Here is a 22,092-nt window from a genome sequence, read left to right as displayed (position 1 = left end):
AAGCTTTCTCTTCGATCTGCCATTAAACGACGACGATTCCAGCGTCCACAACTAAAGTCGTGAGCATGACTACCACAACGAGGAGGAGACGATTTGACCGTGACGCGGATAGCGGTAGAGCTATGTCGCAATGGAGCTTAGGATTTGGGGTCGCCGGCAAAAGATTTTCGTTAGAGAAAAAATGACAGTTATTAGTTGGAAAAGAAATCACGAGAGTTTTCACCACTCCAAAATTATTTTGATCATCTTTTTGTTTTATTGTTATGAATGATTATTTGTCATAGAAAAAACTCTTTTGAAATTATGAGAGGAATTGTGTATCTTTCTTTTCATTAGAAAGACTGTTTTTGTAAATTTTAATGTTTTTTTATCTGTGAAAAAACAAATCGAGAAAAGAGAAGATAAAAAGAGAGAAGAAGAAGAAGTTGGACCTACTAGTTACAATTGGTTTTGATTTCAACCACTAGACGTAACCAAAAAGAAGGAAAGTTAGGGAAACGTGTTCTAATAGTGGAAATTGCCTTATTTTGTTATAAAAAACTCAAAACTGCCTCTAGATGTAATATTTTCAAAATATAATCATGAAAAAACTCAATGAAACAAAAACCATGACAAGAAAACTAGAGTATTGTAACGTAATCTCTCCCTGCAAATAATGGACATAGCTTTTCTTCATAGGTCACGCAAATGCTGCATCCGATAGCATTGACATGTTTTCAGAATGTTATAGTCAGAAGTGCTTTGGTGAACAAGTCAGTCGGATTGTCGCATGACTGTACATACTCGATGTTCATTTCTTTATTTTTCTCGAACTCCCGTATGTATGAGAAATTTTTTGGAGAGATATACTTTGTTGTGTTACTTTTGATATATGCTTCTTTGAATGAGAGACACACGCCGAATTGTCTTCAAATATTTTCTGTCAGCTGGTTCTTATTAACTCTCTATTGTTTGCTTCTTGTATATGAAGACTCACTAACCTCAATCATATACATTCTCGATATGCTTTGAAGAAGTCTAAACCAATGATTGATTCTCGGAATGCCATATAATCGCAGTTTTACCAATTGTAAACCATATTTTGTTTGTGTTCGATAAATAGCATGTATTTGCAAAAGCATACCAAACTCGGGTTTTCTAGAATAAATTAACCCTGAATCAATATGTACCTTATATCTTGCATATTTCCATTGTTTTATCCAATCATCCATGTGCATTTTGATTATTTAGACTAGGATTTAGCCATTTCTAGGTTGCATTTTGCATGCATAAGTCTTTATTAGGTATTGGAGTGCCACTTGGAGTTCTTGGAGATGTTTTGGTGCATGTGAGGCTCAAAAAGAAGAGTTAAAGGTGATCATTGAACGAGCAGTGAGATGGGAGCGACCTACCAGAGCGAGGGCACGAAGTCGATGTGGTCTCCCTCAAGCAACACCCTGGAGCGACCTCTCCAGAACGACCCGATGAAGTCGCTCCCGAACCAGAGCGAGGCTCTGCAGCGAGACTTCCAAGTTGCTCGGCATTTCATCACTTCGGACAGGCCCTGGAGCGACTTCTTGGAGCGAGGCACCGAGGTCGCTGTGCGTCTCCTGATTGGTCAAAAATTATGATTAATCAGGGACCCTTTTAGTCATTTGTATGCATGTTTTACATTTCCTAAACCTAAGTTTAAGTACCTTTTGTAAGCCAAGGAGGCAGATTATCTTTTATCTTTGAGAAAAACCACCAAAAACCTCTTGGAAAGTTCATCTCTTTGAATCAATTGATCGTTTGTTCTTATAATCCTATCGATTTCCTATCTATTATCTGTATCTCTCTACATGATTAATCTGAAATCCAATATGGGTTAAGGGGAATCATGGAGATTAGTGAGTAATCCACCAAGAGAACTCATGGGTATAGGAATTGGATCTTGGATGATCAGATTTCGAACTAAGGATGGCAATGATCAATCACTATTAACCTTAAGCTTACACACAATCCTAAACAAACTCTATGTCTAGATGAATATTCATTTACTAACATATTTCAAACATCAAATGTCTTTGGCTGAATAATATGAAAGCAATCATTACTAACAAGTCTATTGGTTATCTTAACACCTTTAACAACAAATGTCTTTGGTAAAGTATGTTAAAATCTTAGGAGAGTTGTCTCAGGCATTTCATCAACGGAAGAACACAGCAACGGAAGAAACAATTCAGAAAACTAAAACAATATATTTTATGGCTTTTCTTATGGAAATGAAACATGCAATACGAGAATAGATAGAGATAACCTAATATGGAGCCTTTCGACTCTGATACCAAAACGATATAGGCACAATATTGCACCTAGTTCAATCCGGTTGAGAGGATAAGAGAATCAACAAACCGATTTGTAAATGGACTTGGAATGGAATAGACTTGATGGAGATGGAATGTATGGAAGATATCTGGTTGATGAGACTTGTTAAAGAGCCGATGGAAATGAGAAATAACACTTGGTCGCATCACCAACTTGCTACTTCAATGGATGGTAAGATGTCATGAAGATGAAGTACATATTGAATCACACAAATCAATGGATCGAATGTCGCCACAAACTCTATGGACTGAGCTTGATAAGACACAATTTGCTCTCAAGATTGTTTCTCCTTAACTCTAGAAAGACTTATGGTATTTCCAGGGGCAAACTGAATAATAACTTTCATAAAAGGTAGAATGATACAAGGTCGCTTATAGAGGCTTATATACCCGCCGATGCAGCTATGCCTTTCTAGAGGTTTTTGAAGAAAATTTATTACATGACTCAATCTTAGGACCTAATTAATGAAAGCAAAGGCTAAACAATTCCTTGTTTTTACTCAAAATAAAATAAACAAAAGGACTCAAACCTCCAAGACAAATAGAGATACATCAATAATGAAATGTACTTACCTTATTTACCTTGATAGATTTTGAAAGGTAGACTAGCCATTGGAAAGGATAGCCAAGCTTGAGAATTGAAGTGTTGTCGTTTAGGAGCTTGTCCATTCTCTTGATGCACTATGTATCACTTAAGTAGGGATATTGTATATAAAGAAACCATCTCTTTATGTGGATTTATGGACCGTAGGGTAGCATCTTTTCTTGGACCTTCTTGTACAACATATGATAGATCTTAATTAGCTTCTCGTTAAAAAATGGAGAGCTTGTCTAGACGGTTTGTGATGTTTTCTAAGTAGGAGTTGGTGTTAGTCTTTGTAAACAAACCTTCAATGGTTTAACTAAAGCTTGCAATCACCCCTTTAGTTTCTGATCTTATTTTTGGTGCTTGTTTAAAAGTAGAAATGTTGATATATGGTTTTATGTCCTAATCATTTGTTGAATACCAAGCTTGACATTTTTAATTTACCTATCTAATTAGCTTTAAAAAGTTTTTTGTAGTTTTCATAAATAATTTATCATTCTGAACTTTCCAAATATATTACTAAAAATAATTTTACTTCCTTTTTGTAGTAAGAACATATACCACTCACACAAATTGAATAATTATGCTTTTATTCAATAAAAACCTAAAACTAATAGATGTGCAGAATTTTTCTTAACAAACTTATATAAAATAAAGAGCACATGTAAGGTATTATATGGACCCTCCTATATGGACCCGCCGATGCAGCTATGCCTTTCTAGAGGTTTTTGAAGAAAATTTATTACATGACTCAATCTTAGGACCTAATTAATGAAAGCAAAGGCTAAACAGTTCCTTGTTTTTACTCAAAATAAAATAAACAAAAGGACTCAAACCTCCGAGACAAATCGAGATACATCAATAATGAAATGTACTTACCTTATTTACCTTGATAGATTTCGAAATGTAGACTAGCCATTGGAAAGGATAGCCAAGCTTGAGAATTGAAGTGTTGTCGTTTAGGAGCTTGTCCATTCTCTTGATGCACTATGTATCACTTAAGTAGAGATATTGTATATAAAGAAACCATCTCTTTATGTGGATTTATGGACCGTAGGGTAGCATCTTTTCTTGGACCTTCTTGTAGAACATATGATAGATCTTAATTAGCTTCTCGTTAAAAAAATGGAGAGCTTGTCTAGACGGTTTGTGATGTTTTCTAAGTAGGAGTTGGTGTTGGTCTTTGTAAACAAACCTTCAATGGTTTCACTAAAGCTTGCAATCACCCCTTTAGTTTCTGATCTTATTTTTGATGCTTGTTTAAAAGTAGGAATGTTGATATCTGGTTTTATGTCCTAATCATTTGTTGAATATCAAGCTTGACATTTTTAATTTACGTATCTAATTAGCTTTAAAAAGTTTTTTGTAGTTTTCATAAATAATTTATCATTCTGAACTTTCCAAATATATTACTAAAAATAATTTTATTTCCTTTTTGTAGTAAGAACATATACCACTCACACAAATTGAATAATAATGTTTTTATTCAATAAAAACCTAAAACTAATATATGTGCAGAATTTTTCTTAACAAACTTATATAAAATAAAGAGCACATGTAAGGTACTATATGGACCCTTCCCCCCCCCCCCCCCCCCCCCCCCTATATGGACCCGCTGATGCAGCTATGCCTTTCTAGAGGTTTTTGAAAAATTTATTACATGACTCAATCTTAGGACCTAATTAATGAAAGCAAAGGCTAAACAATTCCTTGTTTTTACTCAAAATAAAATAAACAAAAGGACTCAAACCTCCGAGACAAATCGAGATACATCAATAATGAAATGTACTTACCTTATTTACCTTGATAGATTTCGAAATGTAGACTAGCCATTGGAAAGGATAGCCAAGCTTGAGAATTGAAGTGTTGTCGTTTAGGAGCTTGTCCATTCTCTTGATGCATTATGTATCACTTAAGTAGAGATATTGTATATAAAGAAACCATCTCTTTATGTGGATTTATGGACCGTAGGGTAGCATCTTTTCTTGGACCTTCTTGTACAACATATGATAGATCTTAATTAGCTTCTCGTTAAAAAAATGGAGAGCTTGTCTAGACGGTTTGTGATGTTTTCTAAGTAGGAGTTGGTGTTGGTCTTTGTAAACAAACCTTCAATGGTTTCACTAAAGCTTGCAATCACCCCTTTAGTTTCTGATCTTATTTTTGGTGCTTGTTTAAAAGTAGGAATGTTGATATCTGGTTTTATGTCCTAATCATTTGTTGAATACCAAGCTTGACATTTTTAATTTACGTATCTAATTAGCTTTAAAAAGTCTTTGTAGTTTTCATAAATAATTTATCATTCTGAACTTTCCAAATATATTACTAAAAATAATTTTATTTCCTTTTTGTAGTAAAAACATATACCACTCACACAAATTGAATAATAATGTTTTCATTCAATAAAAACTTAAAACTAATAGATGTGCAGAATTTTTCTTAACAAACTTATATAAAATAAAGAGCACATGTAAGGTATTATATGGACCCTCCCCATATATAAGGTATATGGTCTTTGTAAGGTATTATATATAATGGAGAGCTTGTCTAGACGGTTTGTGATGTTTTCTAAGTAGGAGTTGGTGTTGGTCTTTGTAAACAAACCTTCAATGGTTTCACTAAAGCTTGCAATCACCCCTTTAGTTTCTGATCTTATTTTTGGGGCTTGTTTAAAAGTAGGAATGTTGATATATGGTTTTATGTCCTAATCATTTGTTGAATACCAAGCTTGACATTTTTAATTTACGTATCTAATTAGCTTTAAAAAGTCTTTGTAGTTTTCATAAATAATTTATCATTCTGAACTTTCCAAATATATTACTAAAAATAATTTTATTTCCTTTTTGTAGTAAGAACATATACCACTCACACAAATTGAATAATAATGTTTTCATTCAATAAAAACTTAAAACTAATAAATGTGCAGAATTTTTCTTAACAAACTTATATAAAATAAAGAGCACATGTAAGGTATTATATGGACCCTCCCCATATATAAGGTATATGGTCTTTGTAAGGTATTATATATAATGGAGAGCTTGTCTAGACGGTTTGTGATGTTTTCTAAGTAGGAGTTGGTGTTGGTGGTCTTTGTAAACAAACCTTCAATGGTTTCACTAAAGCTTGCAATCACCCCTTTAGTTTCTGATCTTATTTTTGGTGCTTGTTTAAAAGTAGGAATGTTGATATCTGGTTTTATGTCCTAATCATTTGTTGAATACCAAGCTTGACATTTTTAATTTACGTATCTAATTAGCTTTAAAAAGTCTTTGCAGTTTTCATAAATAATTTATCATTCTGAACTTTCCAAAATATTACTAAAAATAATTTTATTTCCTTTTTGTAGTAAGAACATATACCACTCACACAAATTGAATAATAATGTTTTCATTCTATAAAAACTTAAAACTAATAGATGTGCAGAATTTTTCTTAACAAACTTATATAAAATAGAACTTGTAAGGTATTATATGGACCTTCCATGGTTTCACTAAAGCTTGCAATCACCCCTTTAGTTTCTGATCTTATTTTTGGTGCTTGTTTAAAAGTAGGAATGTTGATATCTGGTTTTATGTCTTAATCATTTGTTGAATACCAAGCTTGACATTTTTAATTTACGTATCTAATTAGCTTTAAAAAGTCTTTGCAGTTTTCATAAATAATTTATCATTCTGAACTTTCCAAAATATTACTAAAAATAATTTTATTTCCTTTTTGTAGTAAGAACATATACCACTCACACAAATTGAATAATAATGTTTTCATTCTATAAAAACTTAAAACTAATAGATGTGCAGAATTTTTCTTAACAAACTTATATAAAATAGAACTTGTAAGGTATTATATGGACCCTCCCCCCCCCCCCTAAGGTTCATGGAGCATGTGAAGATTTCTTAGCAAAGTATCTCATTCAGGAAAAAAAATACAAAAACTGATAGAAATTAGAACTTGTTCTTGTTTAGAGCTTTAAGAACCTCTCAGAGACTCTGCTGCCACTTGTAACTTTATTATAAGTTTACATTTTTAATTTAATTAAGTAATTTGTCATATTTAAAATATTACTATTTTATTTTTAGATACTCTAAATTAGATATAACCTGATAATGTTGTTTTTAGAACTAATTCTGAAATTATCAAATTCCTTCCTTCCATCAAAGGCTTCAACATTTAGTTTATGAGTTTAGTAAAAACATAGGTACTGAGAAAAGTTGCTTAATTGAAGCTTTTTTTTTTTATTAATTGAAACTCTAGTCACTATGGGTTCCAACCTCTTTCCAATCATATCTTGTAAATCAAGTGGTGTTAATAAGAGTAAAATAATAAGGCAAAATGGTCATTTAAATCATGAACTTTTCATTTTGGTTGGAAAAAACATGAACTTTCACTTGGACCATTTAAAGCACCATCTTAGTTTGACTAGCCATTTTAAACATCAATTTAATTTGACTAAACCAAATTACACACGTCGTTAACTCAGGTAACGGATTGATTAAACGGAGTTAATCACTGTTACTAATTTCCGTTAAATCCAAACGACGTTTCAAAATCTTTTAAAAATTTGTGTCTAGGAAGAATTGAACCCATGACCTTGGACACAAATGATGGAAGCATAAACCACTACACCACTTGCATTTTTCTTAACATGAATGAATACTGATAGATATTATTATGCAACCTCTTCTCCTACCCAAAATCCCAAAATGATTTAATAAATATTAAAACTTGTAAATAGCTTATTAATCATTCAAAATTTTTGACTGTTATTCAAAATATTAAAACTTATAATAATTATTAACTTATTTATAATATTAATTTTAATTTATAATTATTATTTAAAATACTACTTATAAATAACTAAATGATACTAAATAATTTTTAATTAATAGTAATACAAATTGATTTATAATTATGATTTTTAATTTAAAATCTATAAGTATTATTAAAAATTATAATTAATAATAGCTACAATATTTTAAATTATTAAAAATTATAATTAATAATTTAACCAATTAATAATTTAAACCTTTTAGCTATTATTAATTATAATTTTTATTAATAATAACAGATTTTAAATTAAAAATAATAATTATAAATCAAATTGTATTACTATTAATTAAAAATTATCTAGTATCATTTAGTTATTTATAAGTAGTATTTTAAATAATACTTCAAAATAAAAATTAATATTATAAATAAGTTAATAATTATTATAAGTTTTCATATTTTAATAACAGTCTCAAAATATTGAATAATTAATAAGCTATTTACAAGTTTTAACTTTTAATATTTATAAAATCATTTAGAGATTTATGGTAGAAGAAAAGGTTGCATAATAATATCTATTAGTATTCATTCATGATAAGAAATATGCAAGTGGTTTAGTGGTTTGGCCTTCCAAGGTTTGTGTCTTAGGTCAAGGGTTTAATTCTTCCTAGATACATTTTTTAAAAAAGATTTTAAGCGACGTCGTTTGGACTTAACGTAAATTAGTAACGGCGATTAATTCCGTTTAATCAATCTGTTACCTGAGTTAACGTCGTGTGTAATTTGGTTTAGTCAAACCAAATTGATATTTAAATGGCTAGTCAAACTAAATTGATGATTTAAATGGTCCAAACGAAAGTTTATGCTTTTTTTAACCAAAATGAAAAGTTCATGATTTAAATGATCATTTTTCCAAAATAATAATGGCTATTAATACATGTACCTTTTAAATATTTTATATACTTATCTTTTCCTGAGAGCTGTATAAGGAAAATTGTTATGTCAGAATTCCAACCACAATTATAAATGAAAAAGAAAATCACATATAAAAGTAATGTGAAATCGTTATTTTAATTCAAAGGTAAATAAAATAAAGTGGGGGCGGAAATGCACATCGAGGACATCACTATTATTTTTAATTGACAGAAAACATTTATTAAAAAGGCAACATATATATACACACACATTAGGTGATTAAAAATGGTTCGTTCTTATCTATACGCCATGTCGCTTGTTTAATTACTCTTGTTTTTTGAATTAGATTTACATTTCTATTGGTCACTGACTCAAGGCTTCTTCGTGGTCCCAATAAATTAAGTTTAAAATAATGCTACGATTCATGATTGATTCCCGTTTCTGATTTAACTTGCTGTAATTTCACCAAAACTTTAAATATCATTAGCTAAAGAAAAGCTAAAAATGTGTAAGAAAAAGAATATTAAAAGGGAAAATTTGGAGAAATACCTTCATATAATATTTTATTTTGAAAACTATACCATCATATAATTTTTTTGGAAAATACACTTATTCATAAGTCAAATTACCCAAATATCCAATTGAAATGTTGATAATTATTTTAGCATCTAAATTACTTTTTAATAAAGAAAATTAACTTTAGGGGGTATATTTTGAATTGTGAGTTTTAGGTGGTGGTAAATCATTCTCGGGAGAAAAAAATGTAAAAGTCTCGGTAGCCACGCGCGTGAAAATCTGGTATAGTATAGATTCAAATTCAAGTTTCTTGGAGATCTACGGAACGTTTTGACCATCCGATCACAGACGCATGATTGTGAGTTGTAGGTGATTTATATCAAAATAACAAATTCACTGTTATTCAAATATGAATTTTAAAAATTCATTTAAAATCTAGTGTTACTAAACTTGATATTTTATAAATTAATTTGAAATCCACTGTTATTGATAATATTTTAAGTTGTGGAGTTTAAAAGTTTTCAAGTGATTTTAGAGTGTTTGAGTGGAGTTTTTTAATTAAAAAAATTAAAACTCAAATCCCATAGTTTTAGGTGATATTCTAGAGTGGTTTAATAAAAATTACTTAAATCTCTGAAATTTATTGAAATCATCTAAAACATCATTAAAATTAAAATCTATAGCACGTAGAACTCTTGCAATTATAGTTTCTTTTTTGACGAGCAAACAATGATTTTAGAGAAGAGATGATATTTATGAATTTTGTGAATCTAGAGCACGGAAGAACTCTTGAAGTTATAATTTCTTGACATAATTTTACTGTTCTTACTATATGTGTATAATTCAACCCATTCATTTTTCTATGCCGTAAGGATGCCAAGAATCAACAACAAGAACATGTTTAAAAAAAAATTCAATAGGTTTATTTACCACAAACACATATAATAATATTTTAAAAGTTTAATTTAGTTATATACTTCTTGAAGTAATAGTATGATTATAAAAATGACTAACTGAAACAAGGATAAAAACATCTTATTACAAGTAATAAAGTTTAATTTTCAAAAAAGAAAAAAAGAAGCGTATCTCTCAAATTCCAAATGACAAATAAAGTATTTTTCAAATTATCCCTATTAAAAATGATTTAGAATTGGTCTTCATTTCCTTGTTTAAATGATTTATTTTATATAAGAAAGGAATTTTACAGTCAAGATATTTTTTTCGTCTAAGGATTCTTTTATTCAGTCTATCAAAGACAATAACATAACAATTGATATGATACATCGCATCAAGAAATCCAAAACAAACTCTTGAGAAACAATCTAACCCTAAAGAAAAAATGACCTGACAATTACGATTACAACAGAAATCAATAATGAAATCCAGATCTAATATTGGGTGGATGGTGGCAATACATTGATATCAAGATGATCTTGTTTCGCGCTTGTTAACAATCGAAGGGAAAAGTGTTTTCCCGCATCATGTCAATTCTCCAAAAGATAACTCTGCATCTATTATTGCTCCTTCATTTGTGATAGACTGTCTGCCGGAAACTGCACCATTAAACCCACTTTCTGGTTTCACTCCAACGTACACTTTCCCAACATCTACTTAACCTAGCTACGGTCTTTGTTCCTGTAGATTTTACTACTGCAGGTAAACTTACTTTTTCTACATCTGCGGGGGAAAAAAGTGTGAACCTGTAAATGAAATTCAGGATGGTAGCAAGAAGTTAAGTGAAATTAAAGGCTCAAACAGGTTTTCTAACCTAGCCTCTATGGAAGAGGAAGTAGAACCTGAGGATGTTCCCTCCCCGTCTCATTCTCCGGTTCCAACAATCATCAATGACCCAGCCTTTGCCTTTAACTTTTCATCTCCTGCATCCCAAGTTATGATATCAGATTTTGGTTATCCTCTTGCGATCTCTTCACAAGGGCCAACAGCTGCAACTGATATCAACAGTGAAGGGGCTACAAGCTCCTATAATTCTGATATGGCACAAAGATCTCGTGGAGGTCGTTGTTTAAAACCATCCAACAAACTAAAGGATATGGAGTGGTTCACCATCGCTAAAAAGACAAGGTGTGGCAGAGGTCGTGCTGCTCTCGGTCATGGTTCCCACTAGAACTTAAAAGAAGATGAACTCTTCCTTTGTGTCTTCTTTCATATTCTGTTTTTTGTGCTGTGTTGTGCTCTATCTTGCATTTTGTTCTACTCAACATAAACTCTATGGCTGAACCAGTATCTTGTATTTTTCTAATATTTAATAGAAAGTCATTTTTCAAAAAAAAAGGAATTTAACAAGACTCGAAAATATAAAGGTATACAATACCAAATTGGTAACAAACAGTGCATTAGTCGGAATGTTGGATGATGTCAAAGAATACAAATGTATACCTAAAAAGTACTCCCTCTGTTTCATTATAAGTGTCGTTTTAGACTTGTGCACACGGATTAAGAAAACATTTAATTTTGCATATTTTCAATATAAAAACATCATTACCGATACAATTTAACCAATAAAAAAATAGAATGGAGAATAAAATTAATAAATTTTGCATTGAAACTCTAAAACAACACTTATTTCGCAACGAAAAAAATTCTCTAAAATAACACTTAATATGAAACGGAGGGAGTATATTAACAACTTTTTATTAAATATATTTTTTTCAGGGTCGACCGGATCGATCGATAAAGTTTATAAAAGAATTTCATTAAGAAACAAAACAAAAGAAAATATATTTACATATATAGTTTTGTGAGACTTTATATGTTTATGCTGGCCCCATGTAATTGTCATTCTTGCCTTTGGCTTTCTTTAATTGTTTTTTGTTTGGCTAAAACATCTTTCTTTATTGTTAATGTTACACCAAATGAAATAATTCCCTGTATTATTTATTTTATTCATCATTTTAGCAGCCTAGTTTACTTGTCCTTTAATCCAAGCCCCGATTATTATTAATTAAGGAAAAAGCATTTTCAACTGGGAAAATTAATATTTAAAAATAAAATAAATAACTGACGGCAAGAAAAATTTACGCACGCCATGTTTGTCTTTTACAAAATATTTCGTTATTTAAATATAAATGTTTTGTATACCACCTTATTTTTGCCCACTATACTGTTTATTAGTTTACTAACTTTTGTATTTATTAATCCCCTCCCGTAGGATTCCAGCTACAAACACGAATATCTATATATTCCAAAACGTTAATATAACACGCTATTATGCATTTCATTTTCACGATTATTTTATTTTTCAATACTAAAATAAAGTGGGCAGACATGGAAAAAGTTACGATGGAAATTAGCTGAAACAAACCTTACAATATAAATAAAACCATAGAAAAGGAGAAAAATACTATTATTTGATTTCGATATTTCTAAAATCAAAAACTGATTCTATATATATTTTTCTCATGTAAATCACATAGGAAAATAAATCTAATTTCCCTCAGTTTCCTCTCAAACTTTCTTTTTACTAATTTTCAAGCTCTGTTCTTAGCAATAGTTTTCTGTTTTTAAAACATATATCTCCGTAATATTTACATTTTCAGTTTGTTTTCTTGTTCTAGATCTTAATTATACTTTTTATAAATTATATTTCTCTCTGTTGTTAATCTCGTCTTTGAGTATCTTTAATCAAACGCCAAAGTCTAATGAATTATTGAAAAATAGAAGAAAAAAAAAGAAAAACTAATGGTTTTAGAGATGGAGTCTACCGGAGAAGTTAGATCAACCGGCGGTAACGGCGGCGGTATCACGGTTGTGGGATCCGACGCGCCGTCAGATTTTCACATAGCTGCGATATCAGAAAGCTCAAATCCTTCTCCTAACTCCGTCGCTCCTCCAGTACCACAGTCCCATCACACGAACCAGCTCGGCATAGAAGCACCGCCGCCGCAAATTTCAGTGGCGGCGACGACGATGATGGAAGGTATCTCCGGCGTACCGATGAAGAAGAAGCGTGGACGACCTAGGAAGTACGGTCCAGATGGAGCAGTTGCGGCGTTATCTCCTAAGCCAATCTCATCGGCGCCGGCACCGTCGCATCCTCCCCCGGCGAGTTCACACGTCATCGATTTCTCCGCCTCTGAAAAACGCGGCAAAATGAAACCAACAAACTCTTTTAACAGAACAAAGTTTCATCACCAAGTCGAGAATTTGGGTAAATCTTTTCTATTTTTTTTTTTTTTTGTTTCTAATGAGTTTCAACAAAAATATAAAAAAGTACAAAAAAGTTTTGTCGGAATCCAGTATTGTCGGAATCTAGTTTCGTAGAACTTCATGCATGCTTTTGTTAAGTGGGGCCTTTAACTTAGAAATAGATTCCCTCTTTCTTTTGTATCGCTGATTAATTCGTACATGCTTATGGATGTGTCCCATGGCTATAAGTATCTACACATATAAGTCATGTTCTCGATTGTCACTTCTGTAGACTGTAGTCAGTCGTGTAACATTAAGCTTAATTTAGTAACACATTTAGACGTTAAGGTGAATTCAGAGGTTTCTAATTTATATTATAGCGACAGAACTCGGTTACATAAAAGAACTGTAAAGATAACATCAATGACTGTATATGCCCTTGTGGTTGTGCTTTGTGCAGGTGAACGGGTTCCTTGCTCCGTCGGTGGTAATTTTACACCACATGTAATTGCGGTCAACGCCGGTGAGGTAAACTCATTGGAAGTGTTTTTTGATCGGGTCTCTTAGTTCTTTTTATAATCTTTATACCGAGTTTTGAGTAATGGTTCAATTAGGATGTAACAATGAAGATAATATCGTTTTCGCAACAAGGACCTCGTGCCATTTGTGTTCTATCAGCAAACGGTGTCATTTCGAGTGTAACACTTCGTCAGCCTGATTCATCCGGCGGTACATTAACATACGAAGTATGCGATTTAGAGATCTCATCGATCAATTTTTTGTTGTTGATGTATAAGATAAGTTTTTCTTTGATGGTTTATGTGTGTTTTCAGGGTCGGTTTGAAATATTATCATTGTCCGGTTCATTCATGCCTAATGACATAGGCGGAACTCGGAGTAGAACAGGAGGAATGAGCGTTTCGTTAGCAAGTCCTGATGGACGCGTAGTAGGCGGTGGTGTCGCCGGTTTACTAGTAGCTGCAAGTCCGGTTCAGGTTAACCATTTTCTTGATATTTCCGGTCCGAAGAGCTACAACTTTTCTTTAACAGTTTCATGTGTTTGAATCAAACAGGTGGTTGTAGGAAGTTTCTTAGCAGGAAAAGATCAGGAAGATCAGAAACCGAAAAAGAACAGACATGATTTCATGTTGTCGAGCCCAACCGCGGCGATTCCTATCTCTAGTGCAGCTGGTGACCGGACAATCCATTCGGTCTCGTCTCTTCCGATCAGTAATAATACATGGCAGACTCCTTTAGCTTCTGAATCCAAGAAACAAGTCTTCTGATATTAAAGTCAATTTAACTTGAAAAATCTAATCTACTCTGTATTTTTGTTCCTTGTTAAGTTCATTTCGGATTTTCAACATTAGCCGTTATAAGGGTTCTACTAAACTGGTAGTTTTAAGGGTTTAAAAGTCTTATATGCTGGTACCATTGTTGTTGCATGGTGTAGCTTTATTTCCTTCTTGTTTATTTGTATTTGAATTATTATTTGTTCCTTAAAATATGTTCAAACCGGTCATGGTTCCGGCTTTACCTGTTATTATATCCAACAGAGCAAAGTATCCATCAGCCAGTATCGCATTAGTATTATCTTAGTTATTGGATTCGGTCTATGGTTATCAGGTTGAAGTCTCTCAATAACACTCTCTTAATCTACACGATTCCAAGCAAGTTGAACCATTTCAATATCTTGAATAAAGTTTCCACTTTTTCGTGTAAAGATTGATCAGAGCTTGTACTTAACAAAGATGTCCCATATAAAACTGGTTTCTATCGGTGGTCATATAAAACTTGGCCCATTAACTGAAGTACCTCCAGAACCTGTGTCACCAGACTGTAAACTAAATTCATATACAGACAGGCACATAATCCATATATATAGTAGAGTGTTTGCTATCTCAGTAAAATAGCATGTTTCTTTGAAACTGCTTACGGTAGCACAAAACCAGATCAGACATCCCCGAGAGGAAGAATCAATGTCTCTCTTAATCCATCACACCTTTAAAGGATTCTCTTGACATGATCTACAACATGCGCATTGGACTTGTTTCACTTTTTTTATTTCTACCGGCATAAGGTCAGTCATACATGAATAATCTTAATCTAGAACCTTAAATTCCAAGGGTCAAGAGTTTATTTCCGAAAAATGTTTCAACATTAGTTTCAAAAGTTTAAGCAATTGATCAATTTCTTTACGATTCGTATAATGAACTGAAAAAGAAAGCCAAAGAGATAATAAGACAACAAAATTCATAAAAATCAGGAACTACATAAAAGATTTGTCGTGGTCAACAAAATGCATCAAGAACCGGTGACTAAAATGTAAGAAATATAAGTTGGTCATTCGATTTCTTAAGCCTTAGATGTCTCCCAACGCCGAGTGGATTAGCCTTAAAAACCAAAACGAATACAAAAAATAATTAGAATGAGAATGTAGCTTCGAAACACATGAGGATAACATGAATATATAGTGATTATAAGATGCTGACAAAATAAATATAGTGATTTAAGATAGAAATTTACCAATAAGATGTGATAAAAGTGCAGAGAGCGATGTGAGCAATCTTGTAAAGTCGTTTCTTTTGCTCCCCTTTATTTGTATTGTGCATCTCTGTAACGTCTGCCAAATGTTCCTTTTTCATGTATCTTTAACAGGCAATAAAAAAAACATTATTCAGTTAAACCAGATTTGTGAATGACAAAACTGACCAATATGATGATGAGTGAATGATTTACTTACAATCTAATGTTGTAGAAAAGGTGAGGAAGAGACAAAATCGCCATGAACCAATGTCCAGTTAAGACATAATACACACATAGAAGTCCTTGCAAACCAAATTCCGGTAGAATAACCCGGTTTATTTTGGTAGATGAATCGTAAGGGTTTATGTGATCAGCCTCTAGATCCGCCAAACATGTCAGCTACATTACAAATAAAATGATAAATTTATTACGAATTCAACCTGAATTACAAAAACTTATCATCTGATTCAAACTTCAAACTCAGAAGATCAAAGCCAAATTCAATAAAAATGACAATATTTTTTTAATCTGTTCTCTTTAAACTACGGTATATTTAAATTTTAATTTAATTTAACCTAACAATACTTTTAGGAGTAATAAAAACCTGGTAGATAACGATGATGAGAAGGGTAACGAGGAATAAGAAGGAGATAATCCAATCGAGTAAATCGCCCATCTTCCGCCGTCTTTGGCCGTGGCGGGAAATTCAATAACCGTCGTGGCTACCGCCTTGCTCTGACTCTGTATTGTCGAACACGGACGGTGTTTTAGTCAAAGCTTGAATTGCAGGTATCAATCAGATTTATAAACGGAATATATATAAGAAATTGGTTTTATAAAAACTATTAAAATCCCACTGGATCTGGTTGGATATAACTACTTATATATATGTGATGCAAATTGATTAATACGATATTCTTATTTAGAGCATATTTGGAAGTTTGACATTAGCCACAACTGCCAATCGGATTTGAAATGGGTTGACAAAAATAAAATAAAACTTCTCTTTAAAATAGAATCCATTTCTATACAAGTAGCCAGTAAATAATGATCGTGATTCGTGCCTATTACGTATTTGAGTTGCATCCTCTTTTTTTTTTTTTTTTTCGTCAAAGATTTTGATTAAAAAAAAGCAAAAACCCAAAACATTACAAGGCCCACAGAGAACCAAACAAACTAAAATCTCCCAATTGGGCCAAACAACACCGGCCCAACTTGAGCAGACAGACAACCCGAAACGTAAAACGACGTCGGCTCTTCATAGATCTCTTCTCGATTTTGGCGCCACGTGTACTCATCCTCAGACCCGAGATAACACGCGTCACAAAAGCCCTCTCGTCATCTCCGCTTCTCACCACCGTCCGCGAACGACCGTGCGCTTCGCCGGACTACACCGGAGTTCTCAACTCCACTACATCCACCGCAAACGCCTCCATCTCTTGGGGTTTCTGAAGTGGAAAGCATCAATCGCCAAGCGAGAGCTATTCCTTCGACAATAACGAACCACCGCAAGAGATGAGGTGCCGCCCACGAAACATCTTTTCCACCGCTATTTCTTCTTGAGCTTCGTCACCGTCGCCGTAGATCTTCGGCTTCAACCGAGATCTCCCCTCACGACCCACAAGCCCATCACCTTTTACACACCGCAACTTATTAAAAAAAGAAAAACAAACCCTAAAACCGACGACGCGAGCTATGATAGCTTCCACGCCCCAGAGACTAGACCGACGTCGGTGAGCTATGGAAGCTTCCACCTCGCGGAGAACAAAGACCGGCGGCCATGGATCTATGTAAGTCTCCACCTCCCGGAAAAATCCCATCTATGAAAACCTCACCGCACCGTGACTTCCAACAACCGCGTCCTCACTCCACGATCAGAAACCACCGCGGTTGGTGTCTGTCCAGAGCTTAAACAAAGCGGACACCGGAAGAAACGGAAAGAAGACAAGGAGCGGATGAATAAACTACAAAGACAAACGACTCCGACGACGGCACGGACGCTCACGCGCCGGCCGTACGCCGGAACCAACTGGATCTGCTTTCTCTCTTCTCTCTCTTCTTTGTTGTTTGAGTTGCATCCTCTTATAAACTAAACTTCCTGGTGATTAAAAAAAAAATATAATTTTCCTCTATGGTTTGAATACTTAATGTAATAAACTCGAAGAGATTGTTTGACCAAAAGAAAAAAACTCGAAGAGATTGATGTGAATACAACGCTCAAAAACAAGAAAACTATAAGTAATGTGAATGCTATACTCAAATTTAAAATAAATTTTGTCTGCAATACTGTCCAATGGTTTTATTTCAAAAAGTTTTTTTTATTTGGGCGGTAGCCCTACATTAACTGAGTCAATCGACCAACTATATAAGAAATTAAGAATATCCTTTATCAAAAGAGCATATTCTTTACATAATGTACTGTGATTTTCGTAAACAAAAATCTAATATGCTAACAAATATATATCTTTTTGTCCCCTAGAATTGATTTAGGGCCCAGTTTATCTCCATCTGACAAGTGCATCGATGGTCATCTAGGAATCTTATTTAGATAGTCCATTTGAGTATTATTAGTTTTCGTTTAGAATTTTTTACATTCCGGGCCACTTTTCCACTTTATATTTTCATCTCAAGCCACTTCTATCTGGCGACATACTTTCTTATGATTAAAAGATTACATTGCCCTCTAACTAGAGGAACAACTATTTTTTGCAATGTGTTCACTAAACCCAAACCAGTTTCAACCGGGGTCCACCTCACTAAAGAAAATTCAACTTTCTTTTTCGAAATCCATTCGGGCATCTTCTGGATTGATTTACAATTTTGAAATCAACTTTCAAACCCTAATCCTTTTTTCCAGTTTCTCTCTCCCAGATCCCCTAACATCCTTCTCTCCTAAAGTCCCCCAACGGCTGTCTCTGGTTCGTCTACTTGCGGTTCTTCTTGGAAAGGCACCATCTCCTCCGATAAGACATGAAAGGTACGGTTTCTTCTTCAACTTGCACTGCATTTAATTGTTTTTGCTGTTCTGTTTACTGTTTACTGTACAAGCAAGATCCGTGTTTACTGTTTTTGCTTTCGTTATTAAGTTCTTTTGATCTGGGGAAAAAGATCGAATTTTGTTTGGTTTAATTGTACACTCTTTGTCTTTTCTAATCATAGATTCACTTTGCTTCAGAAAGTGGATGAGCTCGGTATTTGACGTCGGTGAGCTCAGGGATACATCGTGGATGAGCTCGGGATATCTGTGGTGGTGTTTCAGAGACTGGATGAGCTCGGGATTTGTTGTGTGTGAGTTCGGGATCCACCGCGGGTGAGTTCGGGATCTTTCGTGGCTGGAGTTTGAGAGAGTGATGAGCTCCAAGGTTGTTATCTCTGATACTTCAAGAGATGAAGTAATCAATGGGTGGAGACGAGACAGTGTGACGAAATAAAACAGAGTCTCCCCTGTCACCGCCATGGTTGCGAAGCCCCTCAATGCTGCGATTGAGATTCATCAATGGTGTGAACAGAACCCTAGTTCATTACTGATAATGGCGGAGAGACAGGGACTTTTGGTGGTTACTCTTTGGCTAGCTACTACACGTCATTGGGTGTGTTCGTTATTTCAGTTGCAGATCTTTTCGTCTCTTACCAAAACGCTCCTTAAATCGAAGGTTCAAACTTTGGTCTCTCTCTCTAACTTCGCTATCAAACTCTCGAAATCAATGTTTGGATTTTTTTTCAGATACTGAGGAAGACCTTTGTTGTCAGTGAAGGAAAAGGAGCCAAATCAAATTGCTGAAGAGATTCTCTCTTTCTTCACAAGGAAGAACTTCAACATCAATTGATCATGGAGAAATTAACAATCATGTAAGCTCATCCAGAATAAAGTTTTGAGTTTTTTGATATAGGCTTTAGTTTTAGTAAGCCATGTTCACATATTTTCTTGCAAAATCTTGTCCACAATACATTTTATATGTCTTGTCCACAATTCTTTTTTTTTATTTTAAAATATAGATTTTTAGAAGATCATTGCCAAATATTTCTCAGAAGTGCATTTTAATCATCAGATCACTTTTAGATAAACAATTCTGGCAAAATTTGGATCCAAAAATTGTTAATGGAACCTACTAACTAATTGTAGAATAGAAAATCTTGTCCACAAAGTTAAATTAAACATATTTTTTTGTTCTTTTACATGTTGCGTTCTCGTCTATAACTCATTCTTATAACATTTGTCTGTCCACAATTTATATGCCCACTATTTTTGTATTCACAATGTTCGTTGTCCACATAATGTTTGTATATCCACGTAATGTTTATCAATTTTTCTCTATCCACAAATCTGAGCAACCATAACATCCTTATATGGACACGAAAGCATCCACAACATCTAAACATGTATTTGTGGACAGGCATAGCATCCATGAAATTAAACCAACCGAGGTTCGAACTAATTGACTAACTAGACTAAAAAACACGCTCTCCTCTATAAGGGTATTTCTGTCTAATAAACACTCTCTTTCCAAGTGAAAGTATGCTACAAGTGGGATGTGGCTTTGCGTGTAAACAAAAGACAAAAAGTGGTCCATTATGTAACTCACTCGTATCTAGATGCATTTGTTGCTAAAATAATTAAAATACAAATGTTTACGTATTTTTATATTTTTTGATGGAAAAATCTGCTTCTATGGTTTTGGTTGAAAAGTATGTTTATTGGTTTTAATAGACAAATCCTTATTACGATTTTAATATAAAAGTGTATTGCGAATTTGGCGGGAAAGTACATTTCTGAGAGTTTGTTGGAAAAGTGCATTTTGCGATTTTGAGAAGAAATTGTATTTTTGGTTTTGACAAGAAAGTGAGTTTAAGAAAGTGAGTTTTTGGTCTTGACTAAAACTGCGTTTTTGCAGGTTTGGCCAAAAAATGTGTGTTTTGTGTTGGCGAGAAAGTGCACTGAGGTTTGTCGGGAAATGTGTTATTACGGTTTTGACAGGAAAATACATTTTTGAGAGTATTGGAAAAATGATTTTGCAATTTTGGTGGGAAAATGCATTTTTGGTTTTGACAAGAAATTGAGTTTTCGTTTGGTTTTGATAGGAAAGTGAGTTTTCGGTTTTGGCCAAAACTGCGATTTTGTAGATTTGGCCGTTGCGTTGGCGGAAAAGTGCATTTTGGAGGTTAGCCTGGAAAATGTGGTTTTGCGATTTTGACGAGAAAATAAATTTTTGCAGTTTTGGTAGAAAAGTGTGTTTTGCGGTTTTAGCGGGTGAGTGCGTTTTTGCGGGTTTGACCGGAAAGTTTGTTTTGCGGGTTTGGTCGAAAAGTAGAGTTTTGTGGTTTTAGTAGGAGAGTGAATTTTTAGTGGTTTTGTCGAAAAATATGTTTTTGCAGTTTTGTTGGTAAAGTTTGTTTTTGAAGTTTTGGCTAAAATAGTATGATTCGACCTATCCATAATGAAACATATTTGGCTAAAATAGTATGTTTTCGACAATCCATCATTGATTCGACCTTTTAACATTTCATTGTGGATTTTCTTACCATACATCATACTAGTTTTTAGGTCACTGGTCGGTAGGAGTAGGTACAAATCAAATATCGAGGAGTTTTGAAGGTAACAACTACTTGTTCGATTCAATTTGATCCGCTATTATTTAGATATTTGGTATATAGATATCTGTAAAGTTTTATATTTTTAACCAGATAACCGATTTGATACATACCAATAAAATAATATAAAAATAAATAAAAATTCAAAAAAAATTATTACAAAATAGAAAATTACTTTTGAAACTTTAATAACTAAAATAATTGCATATAATACAACACTTATATATATATATATATATAGTTGTTTTAATATATGTATATAACAAATCAAATCATATCATATATCTTTTTTTTTGGTCAAAATCATATCAGATCATATATCTATTCACAAAATAGTATCTTGTGATTTGCTTCGGTTCCTATAAAATATTATATACTAGTTGCTTTGCTTTGCAGACCAATAAATATCTGGATTTTTCAATTCTAGTCGAAAGGCGTAATAAATCAAATCAAAATTTACAAATATTTTACCAATCTTACTAATCGGTGACTTGCTTCACCTAGGGCAATCTAAATAAACCAAACCAAAGTGATAAACATAACGAAAATATGATTTCATTACATAATCTGAGTAGAGCCTATTGAATCAAAGATTTGAGAGAATTCAAGGTTTGAGTAAATTCAAGAAAATTTGAGATTTAGGTAAATCTTAAAAAGAGTTGTTAAAAGTTTTATGGGATTTTTATTTTGAAGAAATTTCAGAGT

General features: G+C 33.1%; 2 protein-coding genes across 3 annotated transcripts; one reads left to right on the top strand and one right to left on the bottom strand.

Moving 5' to 3' along the window:
• The first annotated feature begins 12,483 nt into the window (after positions 1 to 12,483).
• Positions 12,484 to 14,815, top strand: LOC108823937 (AT-hook motif nuclear-localized protein 1). 2 transcript variants are annotated; one of them, XM_018597256.2, is made up of 5 exons: positions 12,484 to 13,294; positions 13,733 to 13,800; positions 13,887 to 14,018; positions 14,106 to 14,267; positions 14,346 to 14,815. In XM_018597256.2, exons 1-5 carry the CDS (start codon positions 12,826 to 12,828, stop codon positions 14,556 to 14,558), a joined length of 1,044 nt encoding a protein of 347 aa, XP_018452758.2. In that variant the 5' UTR covers positions 12,484 to 12,825; the 3' UTR covers positions 14,559 to 14,815. The 2 variants fall into 2 exon arrangements, with proteins under 2 accessions (XP_018452758.2, XP_056854350.1); XM_056998370.1 differs by having other exon boundaries at positions 12,484 to 13,300; positions 13,739 to 13,800.
• A 576-nt stretch (positions 14,816 to 15,391) lies between these two features.
• LOC108841478 (protein cornichon homolog 5) lies at positions 15,392 to 16,847 on the bottom strand. Its single transcript, XM_018614233.2, has 4 exons — positions 16,403 to 16,847; positions 16,016 to 16,197; positions 15,799 to 15,921; positions 15,392 to 15,665 (listed from the first exon to the last, which is right to left on the bottom strand). Exons 1-4 carry the CDS (start codon positions 16,472 to 16,474, stop codon positions 15,635 to 15,637), a joined length of 408 nt encoding a protein of 135 aa, XP_018469735.1. The 5' UTR covers positions 16,475 to 16,847; the 3' UTR covers positions 15,392 to 15,634.
• Between the last annotated feature and the right edge of the window lie 5,245 nt (positions 16,848 to 22,092).

Source organism: Raphanus sativus, chromosome 2 (genome assembly GCF_000801105.2).
Source record: "Raphanus sativus cultivar WK10039 chromosome 2, ASM80110v3, whole genome shotgun sequence".
Lineage (NCBI taxonomy): Eukaryota > Viridiplantae > Streptophyta > Magnoliopsida > Brassicales > Brassicaceae > Raphanus > Raphanus sativus.
Note: the sequence above shows the minus strand (reverse complement) of the source record. Positions and strands in the feature narration are given on the sequence as shown.